Source organism: Lolium rigidum, chromosome 4 (genome assembly GCF_022539505.1).
Source record: "Lolium rigidum isolate FL_2022 chromosome 4, APGP_CSIRO_Lrig_0.1, whole genome shotgun sequence".
Classification (NCBI taxonomy): domain Eukaryota; kingdom Viridiplantae; phylum Streptophyta; class Magnoliopsida; order Poales; family Poaceae; genus Lolium; species Lolium rigidum.
In genome coordinates, this window is record NC_061511.1 from 78693935 (window position 1) to 78709512 (window position 15578).

The 15578-nt window shown below is 42.5% G+C and overlaps 1 protein-coding gene across 2 annotated transcripts; it reads left to right on the forward strand.

Annotated features, from left to right (window-relative positions):
• The first annotated feature begins 190 nt into the window (after window positions 1-190).
• Window positions 191-10367, forward strand: LOC124648958 (pre-mRNA-splicing factor ATP-dependent RNA helicase DEAH1-like). 2 transcript variants are annotated; one of them, XM_047188640.1, is made up of 27 exons: window positions 191-379; window positions 477-607; window positions 721-906; window positions 988-1071; window positions 1182-1268; window positions 1667-1700; window positions 1777-1831; window positions 2778-2837; window positions 2945-3016; window positions 3180-3243; window positions 3335-3414; window positions 3508-3575; window positions 3937-3994; window positions 4539-4599; window positions 4679-4741; window positions 4873-4941; window positions 5158-5247; window positions 5773-5859; window positions 5973-6088; window positions 6168-6234; window positions 6327-7367; window positions 7458-7520; window positions 8212-8335; window positions 8425-8525; window positions 9653-9715; window positions 9801-9873; window positions 9963-10367. In XM_047188640.1, exons 1-27 carry the CDS (start codon window positions 280-282, stop codon window positions 10007-10009), a joined length of 3144 nt encoding a protein of 1047 aa, XP_047044596.1. In that variant the 5' UTR covers window positions 191-279; the 3' UTR covers window positions 10010-10367. The 2 variants fall into 2 exon arrangements, with proteins under 2 accessions (XP_047044596.1, XP_047044597.1); XM_047188641.1 differs by lacking the exons at window positions 191-379; window positions 477-607; window positions 721-906 and having other exon boundaries at window positions 1165-1268.
• Window positions 10368-15578: the final 5211 nt, after the last annotated feature.

Genomic DNA, 15578 nt, shown 5'->3' on the forward strand with positions numbered 1-15578 from the left:
CCCTTCCTCTGTCCCAAATCCGGCCCTCCCATCGCGGCTCTGAACTGAAGTATCTCCATGCCCTAGAGCTGCCGCCGTGCCCTAGCCTACCGTTGCCACCGCCACCGCCTCCGCCTCCGCCTCCGCCTCCGCCTCCGCCTCCGCCTCCGCCTCCGCCTCACCCCCCAGCCCCCCCACCTCTCACGCGCGTCGCCGTTCCCCTCCGCGTCCCGGCTGTCTCCACCCCTTCCGCGGTTTTGGTTCCTCTCCAGACAATTTCGGCGTGCCGATCCGCCCGCGATGGCGAGCGACAAGCAGCTCAGGGACTGGGTCTCCGACAAGCTCATGTCCGTCCAAGGATACTCGACGAGCGTCCTCGTCAAGTATGTCATTGGGCTAGGTACGACCAATTTAACTCTGGCCTGTTCTGCTCCCGCCGGGTTCATTTTTTTTCTTCTAATTCTATTTCTAATTTGGGGATGCGCGCGTGCGCTCAGCTAAGGAATGCTCTTCTACCGGCGACCTCGTGGGGAAGCTCGTCGAGTACGGGTTCTCCTCGTCCGCGGAGACCCGCAGCTTCGCCGCCGACATCTACGCCAAGGTTCCCCGCAAGGGCAGGGGTATCAGTGTAAGTGCTGATTCACCTCACCTCCTTCGTTGACAAATCCTAGCGTGCTAAGAACGGTCAGTGTGAATGTGCCTATGATGATTAAATGCTATGCTTTCCCTTGACGCTCACAGGATTACCAGAAACAGGAAAGGGAGGCAGCGAAGCTTGTGCAGAAACAGAGCACTTACAAGCTGCTGGCCGATGAGGAGGAGGATGATGTTGACAACCACACTTCGACCACGGCCAGTGCATCCTCCAAGAGTAGGAAGCATTTTAGGAGGAAGGCCGAAGACCAAGACGATGGGAAGGATGATGATGTATGAGACGGCGTGGTAGCCCCATCCTTTAGCCGTGTTGCTTTCGCATGCGTTGACTCAGTTGATAATGTTGTGTTGCAGGAAACAGTAGCCCACAATTCTGAGAGGAGTGTCCGAAGACGGACAGAAGAGGTGGATGATGATGACGGCAATGATGCCCTTGACGTATGTTCTTCATCTAGGAACCTTATTACATTGTACATGAAAAATGCGCAAGCATGGATGATCAATTAAAATGTGCTTTTGAATCCATTATAGTGTTTGATGCCTTGTAGGAAGAGCAAGAAATTATCCGAGACCAACAGGAAAGAGCTCAGCTAGAGAAGAACATGAAAGAAAGAGATGCGGCGCATACTCGAAAGGTGATTGTCTTGCAAGCTGATATTCTTTGCCTTTCTATGCCCGTTATTACTTACTTTTTTTTTCTCTGAAATGGCGAAGCCTCTTTTTCTTTTCCTTTTCCGAAATGGACTTTGGGTACCCAAGTTCTTTTAGCCCAATATATGCCCTCTAAAGGTTGGGAAAGTAATTTGTGGGAAGTACAAATCTTAAAGGGCTTACTTAACCAAAAACAAGTTGAACTCCATGCCAGTATACATGTATTAACATCTCTTTAGTAGTATTTCCTTGCATCACCTACCTTAATAAGTCTAGCACTGAGCATATTCCTGAATTGCCACAAATCATGCATTCCAGTTATGTTTTTTTGAATCTTGTAAGTTCTTTGAGCTGATGTTATTGCATGGTTTCTCATGTATAGTTGATGGAGCGACAGTTATCTAAGGAAGAACAAGGTATACTTACCTGAACATGTGTACTAGTCCGCTTTATCATTACCATTGCAATTTATTGATTTAAAATTGTTAACAGAGGAGCTTATCAGAAGAGCAGAAGCAATGGACAAGAATGACACTTCAGATTTAAGGTTATGGCTGTTGGAATTTTTGTTGTTCTATTTTGTCACTGTTGTTTTCTTTTAAATTTCTGTTGACACGGCACATGTAATAAATTAGTTTTATTTGCTCATTGTACTGATGAAAAACTTATTCAGTTCACATCGTGTACCATAATCAGTAATTGTTTCAAGAGGAAATTAGAGAAAAAACAAATTAGAAAGAAAGTAACCATGGTGTATATTTTGCCGTGGTGAAAGAGTTATTAAATATTTGCCCATCTTTCTGCAAGGGGCTAATGGCTTCAGCATTCAGTGAACTTGTTGGATGGCTCATTAAACTGAGTACAATGGACAGTTGGTATTCCATTGTTGTACTATAGCTTTGTGCTATTATTATGTACGCACATCTAAATATTTGGAGAAGTTGTGTATGGAAATAATTATTTTTCTTGACTATAGTAGGGTTTCACCTATGACTGGAGTATCAGAGTAGAAACTAAATACCCTTGTTTGTACTATGTTCGTAGATGTACTGGTGAAGTTTATAGAAAGTTTGGCATGTTTCTTCTGTTACCGTAATTTTTATTGAATGAATTGATGGTGCACACAGAAGGTGAATTGTTCCTTTCCTTGAAAATTTAATCACATTTATGTGTAGCTGTGTGGTGCTTATGCATGCAAATGACTGCTGTGCTGCTTTGCTTGTCCTTGATGATTATACACTGTTGGGAAAAAGGCTGTTTGTAACTGCTCACCATTTTCTCTTACACAGTTTTAAAGGTTTATCTTGTATTCAAGCAGATGACATCATAGAAAAGACACATAATATAAGGGTAAAATTAATTGTATTTTGCTTGGATTTAGAAGTTTGATGCTTTGAGTTATCTTATTGAATATACTAAAAATCAAGCAATAACATTGAGAAGATCTTTCAGGAGTTATGGGTTATTAACATTCCTCTAAAACTAATGTGCAGAAATTATTCGAGGCAGGCGTACTTGCAAAAGCGAAGGGACAAAAAAATTGATGAGATCCGGTAAGTACAAGAGAACTTCTAATGCAAGTATATTGGTGTTCATGATGTTTTCTATAGGGAAAATTGGTACATGCATTAACTTGTCATTGTTTTTGTGCTAAATGCAGGGACGAAATTATTGATCATGAATACATTTTTCAGGACGTGAAACTGACCGAAGCAGAAGAAAATGACTTCAGGTGCTGATTCTAACTGAGTCCAATAAAATCACTCTCTACTGCTAACTTTGTGATGATTAATATAGGCAATTTTTTTTCTCCTTTAGTTGGAAGCACACATGCGTAGAATTTTGCGCACCACATTTGCAAGTAAACCTTGACATTTAATAACTACCATGTGCAGATACAAAAAGAAGATATATGATCTTGTCAAGGAGCATGTTGACAATACAGATGATGTTCCTGAGGTACCCCCCCAAAAAAAAATCACAGAGTAATGGTGATACTGTATTCTTTTGATGTGAATGTCATCAATTCGTCAATTCATGTGAATTTCAGTATAGAATGCCTGAAGCTTATGACATGGGTGAAGGTGTCAATCAAGAAAAGCGGTTCTCTGTAGCAATGCAGCGATACAAGTATGTTGCGATTCCTTCTGTATCATGCTCCTTGTGTAACTTACTCCCGAATTTCTTTAAATATATTGATTTCTGAATTTGCCGGACAAGCAGAGATCCAGAGGGCAAAGATAAAATGAATCCTTTTGCTGAACAGGAAGCATGGGAAGAACATCAAATAGGTAATATCATTTACTTGGATTTCATATCAGTTGTGCTGCATTATCCACAGGCTATCATTATTGGCGTCTTGATGTCTTCCTGACATTATATCTATTTGCTTTGTTCTATACTCCATCCGTTCACAATTACCAAAGTTTGACTAAAAATATAGAAAAAAACATAAATACCTAAAATTTAAAATGGGTACCATTAGGATCATCTTAAAATGTATTTTTATATTATATAAATTTGCAATTATGGTTGTTGATATTTGTTGTTACATCTTTGGTTAAACTTTAGAAAATTTGACTTTGACTAAAGCCAAAACGCAGGGTAAATAAAAACGGAGGGAGTATTTAACAAGAAATTGACTTGTTTCAGGAAAGTCGAAACTGCAGTTTGGATCAAAAGATAAAAAGCAGTCTGGTGATGAATATCAGTAAGTTCATCTTCCTCTTTTGAATTGTTTATCAGCAGTGTCTTTTCTGTTTCGTAACATTCCATCTTTCTAGTTAGAGTTGTGTATGTAAGGTAGTTGGTTGAGGTACTTTTTTTTAGCTAAAATTTTGTTTGAACTAGGAGATGGAGAATGCACAAGCCAATATTGTGAAGATTTTTGGTTAACTTTCTTTAACCTCAGTCAGCAGTCAATTCCATATCCTGATGTTTTTCTGCTCAGGAACTTTGTTTTAAATAAAAAGATCACCGTAAGGTGGCACTTGGACTGGAGGGTTTTCTGTACTGAGCTTTGGTAGTCAGTTCAAGCTTGAACTGAATGCTGAAGCTGACACAAAAGTACCCCTCATCCAGACAGGCCCTAGTAATACTTAATATAACCTGAACTAAATGTTCTGATTGCGTTCCACTAATGTGTTCTCTATAGCCTTTGCCTGCACCTTGTTGAACAGTTGAATTATGTATAACCTTGACCACACCTTTGTTCAACAGTTGTTTGTGCTCACATTTCCTTTTCAACTTCTTAGGTATATATTCGATGATGATCAAATTGATTTTGTTAAATCATCGGTCATAGAAGGAACTCAGGTAGTCAGTTAAATATGCACCCTTTCTCTCCTAATTTGATTGTTTAAGATTTTGTTTTACTGAACTTTCGTATTTATAGTTTGAAGACGATTCAGACCAAGAGACCATCGATGCAAAAGATATTTTAAAAAGGGAGCTCCAGGTGTGTGATCAAATTTTGAACTTATCTGTTATTTTGAACATATGCCTAGCATGCTCTTAATAATAGCTGAATGATAATTATAGTCCCTAACAGTTGTTTTTGTCTTTCATATGGCCTCCTTTTTAAATTAGGATGAGCGGAAAACCCTTCCAATCTATAAATTCAGAGATGAACTGCTCAAGGCTGTTGATGAATATCAGGTTGGCAAACCTTCTGTGATGGTAGTGTCCATTGTGAAATACTTGCGTCAAAATTCAGCAAGCAACTTATCAAGTTTTCCAAGCCCCCTTCCCTTCTTCCCTAAATTTGAACAATATTGATAAAAGAAGTATCTCTTCTCTGTATAAGTATCTGTGTCTGGTCTAATTATGTATATTTGTTGTCTTGTTGAGTTTTTATGGATGTGCTTCTTGTAGGTTATTGTCATAGTGGGAGAAACCGGCTCTGGTAAAACGACGCAAATACCTCAATATCTTCATGAAGCTGGATATACAGCAAGAGGAAAGGTATGACACACGTCCGCATTGATATTTCTAATGAATTTGTGTTATTATGACCTACTCCCTCTGTTCAATATTATTCCGCATATTAGGTTTGGTAAAAAAGTTTGACCAATTATGTAGCAAAGAATTAATATATACAATATCAAATCCATATTATTAGAACCATAATAAAGTATACTTTCATCTTATACACATTTGGTATTGCAGGTGTTTATATTTTATCTTATACTTGCTCAAACATTACAAAACTTGACTTTGACCAAACCTAATATGCGGAATTATATGGAACAGAGGGAGTAGGAAGTTAGTATGCCATAGAGATGTAGTACTTTATGTTAATACAAATGCCGCTTATAGGAATAGTTGGATTTTTGTTTAATGCTTCACAAAAATCTGCAAAAGTTTTTCTTCTGTAACATTCTATTGCTATTGTTCTATGAAATGCGACTAGGTTTAGCCTTAATGATGTGGTTGAAGTGAATTTATGGGCTCTTAACTGTAAACTCAAGGTAATTTTTGAAATTGCAGGTTGCTTGTACGCAACCTCGTCGAGTGGCAGCCATGAGTGTTGCAGCAAGGGTGTCTCAAGAGATGGGTGTTAAATTGGGACACGAGGTTAGTTATTTTTGTATAATAGTGTCAAGTTCTGGAATGTTTTTATGCGATGGATCTGCCATCACATTTTACGGAATTCTATGATTATAACCATGTTTAGTACTACCCTACAGGTTGGTTACTCCATAAGGTTTGAGGATTGCACCTCCGAGAAAACAATGATTAAATACATGACCGATGGAATGCTTTTGAGGGAGTTTCTTGGAGAACCAGATTTGGCTGGCTATAGGTAATCGTCGGTTGGTCATGTCCTTTATTTGATTTGTACTATTGAACATACCATTTATATCGATTTATCTGTGGTGTAGTGTTGTCATGGTTGATGAAGCTCATGAGCGTACACTGTCTACTGATATCTTGTTTGGTTTGGTGAAGGTTAGCTGGGTTGTCTTACACTTTTCATATGCTTGTCACCAGACTTGTAGACACCCACTCAGTTGCTCATACACGTAATGCTCCGCGTGCAGGACATTGCAAGGTTTCGTCCAGATCTAAAGTTGCTCATTTCAAGTGCAACCCTGGACGCGGAAAAATTTAGCGACTACTTTGATTCAGCTCCGATTTTCAAGATTCCTGGGAGGCGATACCCTGTTGAAGTTCATTATACAAAAGCTCCAGAAGCAGATTACATTGATGCTGCCATTGTCACAATCTTACAGATACATGTGACACAACCCCCTGGTGATATCCTAGTGTTCCTTACAGGGCAGGAAGAAATTGAAACAGTTGATGAAATCCTTAAACACAAAACTAGGGGCTTAGGCACAAAGATTCCTGAACTAAATATATGCCCTATTTATGCAAATCTGCCTACTGAACTACAAGCGAAGATCTTTGAGACAACCCCTGAGGGTTCTCGGAAAGTGGTCCTGGCCACTAATATAGCAGAAACTTCATTAACCATTGATGGTATAAAATATGTTATTGACCCAGGTTTTTGTAAGATCAAGTCATACAACCCCCGTACAGGCATGGAATCCCTGCTTATCAATCCTATCTCAAAGGCGTCAGCAAACCAGAGGGCAGGAAGGTCTGGACGGACAGGGCCAGGAAAATGTTTCCGTCTGTACACAAGTTATAACTATATGCATGATCTTGAGGATAATACTGTTCCTGAGATTCAAAGAACCAACCTTGCGAATGTGGTACTTACACTAAAGAGTCTTGGTATTCATGACTTGGTTAATTTCGATTTTATGGACCCACCCCCTTCAGAGGCCTTGTTGAAGGCCTTGGAACAACTTTTTGCTCTCAGCGCACTCAACAGTCGTGGGGAGTTGACCAAGACTGGAAGACGAATGGCAGAGTTTCCATTAGATCCTATGCTGTCAAAGTCGATAGTAGCTGCCGAGAAATATAAGTGTTCTGATGAGGTCATCTCCATTGCATCTATGTTGTCGATTGGCAATTCTATATTCTATCGTCCGAAGGACAAACAAGTTCATGCAGATAATGCAAGGTTGAACTTCCACACTGGCAATGTTGGGGACCATATAGCTTTACTCAATGTATTATTCGCTGCCCTTGTAATTGATCAGAATTCATTTTGTTTATTGGATTTAAGCTGTAAAGGGCTAATTTGTTGAGGAACATTTCAGGTCTATAACTCGTGGAAAGAAACAGACTTCTCAACTCAATGGTGTTATGAAAATTATATCCAGGTACGTTCTTGTTCTGTAATTTATAACATGCATTCATGTGATCAAGTTTTAAGTTATTTTATTCTATAGACATCATCATATTAGCATCATTTTTATTTCAAGATATTGCCTTCCTCTAGATTTTGTTAGGTTTTGGTGACTTCTGTTGCTACTAATTGTGTGTGTAGCACTTGCTCTATCCAATAGAACTTTAGTATCTACTACGTACTATTGTATGGGTAATGATTGGAAGAGAATACACATGCTCATAGGGTCGAAGGAGAAATGCTCCGTACATTTTGTACTGCAAAATCATGTTTCGCTTCTACCATGCCCAGTGTTACATACTCTTGAAAGGGTAAACTTCAAGTATTGATGGGGAATCTCATATGTACTGCAAATTGTAGAGCGACGGTATTACAATGATATATAGAGGATTGATGCGCATGAGCATCAGGACGAATGACATTGACTGCAGAACATACTAACATATGCCTTTGTCCACATATGCTATGTTGTTTTAGTAGTGTAGGGCATAAGGCATACAGGGTAATGGAGATGGCATTCTTTATTAATAATTACATCTAATACTTGCCTGGTGTACCTTCAAATTTGACAACACTATAGACAGCTTCTTTATGCACTTTATGCAGTAATCAGAATGACTGTTTCCGCAAAGTTTATGTGAAAAACATGCCCTTTCATAAATCAGGTCCGTAGCATGAAGAGGGCAAGAGATATTCGAGATCAACTGGAGGGACTTCTGGAGAGAGTTGAGATTGAGGTTTGCTCAAACGCCAGTGATTTGGATGCTATTAAAAAGGCGATAACATCAGGTATGACACTTGTGTTGACGATGCAGTTGCTTTAGTGTGGAAGTTGCCTGAGATCTATAATCTGATGAATGAGTACCTGCGTGTTGCAGGTTTCTTCCACCATTCTGCACGTTTGCAGAAGAATGGTTCATATAGAACTGTTAAGAACCCGCAGACTGTCTTTGTCCACCCTAGTTCAGGATTAGCACAGGCAAGTTCACTTCGATTTATACCACTTTCTTTTGCTTACATTCTTGACATTCTATCCATAGTACTCCCTCCGTTTTGTGGAACTTGTCTGAGATTTGTCCAAAGTTGGATGTACCTAGATGCTATTTGTCCAAGGGATATACAAGGAGACATCCCATGGTGTATGCTCTTTGCGGATGATGTGGTGCTAGTCGATGATAGCCGAACGGGGGTTAATAGAAAGTTAGAGTTGTGGAGGCGAACTCTCGAATCGAAAGGTTTTAGGCTTAGTAGAACTAAAACTGAATACATGAGGTGCAGTTTCAGTTCTACTAGGCACGAGGAGGGAGAGGTTAGCCTTGATGGGCAGGTGGTACCGGAGAGAGACACTTTTCGATATTTGGGGTCCATGTTGCGAAGGATGGCGATATCGATGAAGATGTGGGCCACCGAATCAAGGCTGGTTGGATGAAGTGGCGCCAAGCTTCGGGCGTACTCGTGACAAGAGAGTGCCACAAAAGCTAAAAGGCAGGTTTTATAGGACAGCTATCCGACCTGCGATGTTGTATGGCGCCGAGTGTTGGCCAACGAAGAGACGACATATCCAACAGTTAAGTGTAGCGAGAGATGCGCATGTTGAGATGGATATGTGGCCACACAAGAAAGGATCGGGTACGGAATGACGATATACGGGAGAGAGTTGGGGTAGCACCGATTGAAGAGAAGCTGGTCCAACATCGTCTCAGATGGTTTGGACATATCCAACGGAGGCCTCCGGAAGCGCCGAGTGCATAGCGGACGGATAAAGCGTGATGAGAATGTTAAGAGGGGTCGTGGTAGACCAAACTTGACATGGGAGGAGTCCGTTAAGAGAGACCTGAAGGTTTGGAATATCGACAAAGATTTAGCCATGGATAGGGGTGCGTGGAAGTTAGCTATCCACGTTCCGGAACCGTGACTTGGTTTCGAGATCTTATGGGTTTCAACTCTAGCCTACCCCAACTTGTTTGGGACTGAAAGGCTTGGTTGTTGTTGTTGTTGTATACATCTGAATTCAGACAAATCTCATACAACCTTCATGGGACCGAGGGAGTAGTACTCATTCAAATTTTACTTCTAATGTTGTATATGCTTATTTTCCTAATGCAGCTACTTCCTCGATGGGTAATATATCACGAATTAGTTCTCACGACAAAAGAGTACATGCGCCAGGTATGCACAGTTCATCCAGTTTTAAGGAAGTCCGGAAAGAATTGGTTCTGATGACTGATTCTGAATTGCTGTGTGAACAATGCAGGTGACGGAACTGAAGCCTGAATGGCTGGTGGAAATTGCTCCACATTACTACCAATTAAAAGATGTGGATGATGGTAAGTGTGGAACATGATGCTATTTTTGGTTCAAGCTTAGTATGGGAGAGAGATGTATTTTAAACAACATTTCCCTTTTCTCTGCACAGCTGGTTCCAAGAAACTACCCAAGGGGCAAGGACGAGCTGCGTTGTAGCCAGGACTCACGAAGCATCTGGGCAAATGTTATCTAATTGGATTCAAAGACTAGTGCACGTTGCTCCTCTCCTCTTCCTTTTAGTGGATTACGTTCTGTCACTCGCCATGGTCCTGATTAAGCGTCAAGATAACTCATCGTTCTTGTGTAATTTTCTATGTGAAAATGTGCACACAGTTTTGGTAGCTATACCAGTTTAAGTCTGGTTGTAGAGATGTAGTAGTAGACAGTTGGACATAAATCTTCCAGAAAAGGTAGGCTGTAAGTTGTTTTGGGTTTCCACCCTCAGTCCTTGTATCATGCCCACTATAAACATCTGGCTCTTTGCATCTGCAGAATTAAGAGATTCATAGAATAAGGAGTCCTTGTCAAGGTTGCTTCCTGTTTCTGATAATTTGGGAGTATAGCTGGTGGTCGCAGGGTAGGACCATATTCTGGTATTGCCTGTTCATGTGATCATGTCTGCTATTTGGCTTTGGTGGACAGTCGACTGTTATTACGCACAACCACAATAATCTAGTGACCTGTTTTGCTATAACTGACTGGAAAGAACTATTTTGCGCCATCCATGGGGATTACATGCCATGCCTGTGTTGCATCGCATGTGGCGTTAACAACATTCTAGATGTAGATGCTCGGGAAAGTTCTGATGTAGGTGCTCGGGAAAACTTACTACTGTATTGTACTTTCTTAGATCTAGTGCATGTCTGCGATAAATAATGATCTTCAAAAGGTAAATGGAAACTACAGTTTGTCTTTTATAAGATTTTGGTTGTGCAGTCGGAAAGCTCAGGCGGTAGCCAATCTCCCATCGAGTCTCTCGAGACGACATTATCCAGTACCAAGAGCACCTCCACGCGTCCCCCCATATGCCCTCCGTAGGGTCCACATGGGAACATCTGGGGTAAAACAAAAATAGGGGCCGGGCAGCTTCCAGTCGTGGCCTCTATACTTAAAATTTTAAATTTTTTAAATGTAGATAGTTTGGCGAATATTTTTACAAATTTAAAAACATAGACATTTTAAAAAAACTAAAACTAGCCATATTTCGGCTCTTGGATGCACACGCTCCCTCCACCCAAAAAGCAAATTTCTAATTGTTAAAAAAATTTAACAAAAAATTCGCATGTACATCTCGACAATCTATGTGCGTTCTTGCAGTTTCGCGAGAAACCGATATTTTTTGTGATCGACCTAAAAAGACAAAATAAGTCTCACAAAAAGCCTTATTTTCAGCACTAAATTTTGTCTTTTTTACACAGCTCAAAGTACAAGTTGATTTTTCATGGAAAGACTTTGTGCGCACTTAGCATGTGAAAATATACACATGAATTTTTTGTTTGGATTTTTTTGACATTTCAAAATATATCAAAGTCGCAGTTCAAACTAAAGGGAGCATATGCACCCAGGAGCCAAAACATCATTCCCTAAAACTAGTAACCATCGTTGCCACCACGGCCTAGGCCTAGGCGGCGGTACATCGGCGTCGCGTATTCGCCCTCCTCGTCGTTGGGCCTAGGTAGCTGCAGCCCTGACCGGCGTCCCCGCGCCTCCTGCGGGGCCTGCTGGCCAGTGTCATCGTCGTCGTCCAGGTTGACGACGAGGTTGAGGCGACGGTGGCACTCGTTCTCCGTGCGGCGGTGATCCGCCGCGCTCTAGGCCTCGACGAACTCGTCCGTCTCCTGGAATGCCTCCAGCTAGGCGCGGCGTAGTCCCGAGAAATCCTCGGGGTCGTCCTCCGCCTTGACGATGGACACCACCGCCTTGTACTCCGGCGGCAGCGTCCACTCCCGCTTGACTGGCTGGAGCTGGCGCATCGGAGAAAAGGGTGGCGCCGTTCGCGGATAACGATGCTCGCGAGGAGTCCTTCTGATCGTCCTTCACCGTCGCCAAGAAACGTGGCGATGGCGTGTGGTACGGCGAGTACCTCGTCGGGGAAGAGGAGGAGCGCAAGGAAGAGGACGGCGTCTCACGCCGCGCCGTCCACATCCCCTGGCCCCGCGAGGGCGCCAACTGCCGTGGCGGCATTTGCAGCGGGGGTCGTTCCCCTCGGCGATGTAGTTGAGGACCCACACGAGGGTCCTCCCGGGCGCGCTCCACCACCGCCGCCGTCCCTTGGAGTTGTTGTTCACCGGGGGATCATCATAGGCGGCGATGCGATCCTCGCGCTGGCGCTGGAATAACAACGACCAGCCGTGGTGGTTGTCGGGGGTCCAGCGACAGTCGTTGCGCTCCTCCGACGTTAGCTCACACCAGTAATGGCCGTAGATTGCGGCCTGTCGCGCCGTCCCCGTCGGCACCGGCGGGACCGGCGGGACCGGCAGGCTGTCCGCCCTGAGTGCCCAGCCCGAAGGATAGGGTACCCCGCCGTCCATAGTGCGCGCGTCTCGGCGACGAGAAGCCAACGGCGGCCAAAGCTGTTGGCAGCGGCCCTATCTCCTTCGTAGTGGTCCATGGCGTGGGCGCCGGTGTTGGAGAAGATGGAGGGTGGCGACGGTTTGCTCGGCGAGGATGAAGCTGTGGCTGGCTGGAATGTGCGGCAAGGAAGCGGCGCGGGGGGTTTAAATGGCGCTGAGGGGAGGGGGCGTTGGAGAGCATTAACGCCGACGCTGAAGACGAGCATGCGCTGATGAAGGCGAGCAGACGTTGAAGACGAGCAGGCGCTGAAGGTGACCAGTCGCTTTACGAGCAGCCTTTGACGGGGGCGGAAGGCGAGGAGGAAGATGACTCCACCGACACTGACAAGCTGGGTCCACGGCTAGGAGGCGCTTCCCACGCCTTCTTCCCGGTTCGTTGCCGCCAACACGCGGTGCGCTGGCGTCCCCGCTAGCCGTCCTTTCTACTGGGTTCGACCTAGGAGCGCCGGATGGAGAGTTGAGCCGCGCCGGTTAAAAACTAATTTAGGGACCGTGGCTGGACGTTTTTGACGCCGGCACTCCCAAAAACTAATTTAGGGGTTTTTGGAGAGGGCGAGTGGAGATGCTCTAACTTCCGGCCACCATGGCTACACACGCCGTCTCTTTTGGGCCCAGCACGAAGCCTCGCCGCCAACCACCGACCCCTCATGATCCCGTCGTGGTTATGGTTGCCATCGGCACTGCTAGGAACGCGGAGGGGGGGGGCATCTAGGGGTGGTAGTCCACGACCGTCCGATATTCTACAACCTTTAAGCCTTAAAATGTTTTTGCACTTATCACCCGCCGTTTACTAAAATCAACCTGCAATACACTCCCTCTCCCATTATTTACTCGAGGCATTTAATATTTTGTCCTAACAAACAAAAGACTATATTTTGAACCGAGAGTTCGAGTTAGGAGATGTTCTCACCATCTTCTTCGCCTTGACGAGACCTCCGAAACAAGATCAGTGTTAAACGCAATTTGGGAAATTTGAAATTTTAATGTTTTGAAACTTGAATGAAGCTTATGTAAAATCTGTGTAAATACATGAGTAATAAGAATCGTAACATAATCTATGTGAAACTTGTACGAAACACATGCCCGATAAGAATCACGAAAGAAACCTATGTGAAATCTGTGTATGCACTAATCCAATTTTTGAATATGCAAAAAGTTTCCGAAAAGATTATTTGGAATATACTTAATTTTCCCCTGAAAATTTAATGAAACCAACCAAAATATAGTTTGGCCTTTTGCCCAAACTTTTGTGTGACCCATAACAGACCACATGGGTCTTTTGCTGAAATAGTATAGCAGCAAGGGGTATATTTCAAAAGGAACATGAGCTGTCCCTGAGTGATTGACAAAAAAACTATCATAATTATGCCAAACGTGATAAACACCTACCATTTGACGTGTTTTTCGGTAATTCTGTTCTATATGGTCATCACGTTTGGCACAAGGAAAATGCTGATAATCCGCCGACCGATCGTCGTGCGGAAAATCGGTCGCTCGCATGGTCAAACGCGCACGTCGCTTTCCGCGCGCGTACGTCGCTTTCTCCCTGCCGAGTCTACATGCACAATTGTAGCTACTCCTAGTGCATGCATCATCAGAGACTTCTCACGTGGGTTGACTCACATCAGCTATACTGTACTAGCTTTTAGCTACTCTTGTTAATTGTTTGTGTACATGTATGGACCCCAACATGTAAATGCTCAACTTTATTGTAATCGTGTGTGACTTTTGTAAAATAGTTAATGATTTTTATTGTAATTCATTTCGTAGCAAATTAATTGTTGCTTGACCACTTTTGCGTTGTTTGTAAACATATGGATTTTTGTTGTAATCGTTTGTGACATTTGTAAAATATAGTATGTTATTTTTGTTGTAATTCAATCTGTAAAAAGTTAATTGTTGCTTGACTAATTTGCATTGTTTGCAAACATATGGGATTTTTGTTGTATTCGTTTCAGATTTTTTGTAAAAATTGTCGTAAAATTTTGTTGTAAATCTAATTGATATAAAATATTGTTGCTTGACCACTTTTGCGTTGTTTGTAAACATATGGATTTTTGTTGTAATCATTTGTGACATTTGTAAAAAATAGTATGCTATTTTTGTTGTAATTCAATATGTAAAAAATTAATTGTTGCTTGACTAATTTGTATTGTTTGCAAACATATGAGATTTTTGTTGTATTCGTTTCCGATTTTTTGTAAAAATTGTCGGCAAATTTTATTGTAAATCTGATTGCTATAAAATATTATTGCTTAATCACTTTTTTGATACTTGTTGTAGCGCATAGAGCTAGGGAGTCAGAGCAGTCAACGCACATAGCTAGCACATGGTAGAGCTCCTGTACAAAACACAGTTTTCACTTATTCAAAACAGCTTCTCACAAGATTTTTATTTGTTTTTCTACACAACCCACAAAAAATATATTTTTCTTACAAGATTTTGTGTGCAGACATAGCATGTTCGGTAGTACATCAATTTTTTTTTCGATAAAGAGAATAATTAATATCAAAAGATACCAATTACACCCAGCCTCTGCAACAACGCACCACCTTAATGGCACTACGGATGCACACAACCAAAAAAAAAAACTAAGAAACAAAAGTCCCGCTACAGTTTCTTAGGCCTAACCACAACAATACATCCACCACCAAGACAACACCTGAAATACAGACTCACCAAAAACGACGCCTTCAAGAAGGGAACAATGCTCTAACACCGTCGTCGCTGGATCAAAGATCTTAGGTTTTCACCCTGAAGATAGTCCCCTCTCTCAAAACAATGCCTCCAACAAGGTCATTGCCAGACACAACCAGTTAAGGCCAGACCTTGGGTTTTCACCCTGAAAGGTAGGACTCTGAACTTCACCTGTGTTGTCGCCCCCACTTTCATACCGCTGCTGTGAAGCCCGGAACACCAAGCAAGTCCCTCAACAACGCGGAGAGTTGAACCTCCCTAAGCTAGTCCTCCCATCCGGCCTTCATGAAATTCTCTTCTTCCGACTTTTATCATGAATCCATAGTTACTTGATGTCAACACAGAAAAAGAGCTTCGCGCCGCTCCCTTCAGAACCAAACGGTCGGAATAAAAGCATGGGTGCACACGACCGAATACCACCCGATCCAGCAAACTACAGGCAAAAGATGCGCTGA

Excerpts from the sequence above, each read along its gene's own strand:
- LOC124648958 (XM_047188640.1), top strand. The coding sequence starts at position 280 with ATGGCGAGCGACAAGCAGCTCAGGGACTGGGTCTCCGACAAGCTCATG. Across the intron at positions 4,942-5,157 it reads AGGCTGTTGATGAATATCAG|GTTATTGTCATAGTGGGAGA; the intron begins GTTGGCAAACCT and ends TGCTTCTTGTAG. Across the intron at positions 9,874-9,962 it reads ATTAAAAGATGTGGATGATG|CTGGTTCCAAGAAACTACCC; the intron begins GTAAGTGTGGAA and ends TTCTCTGCACAG.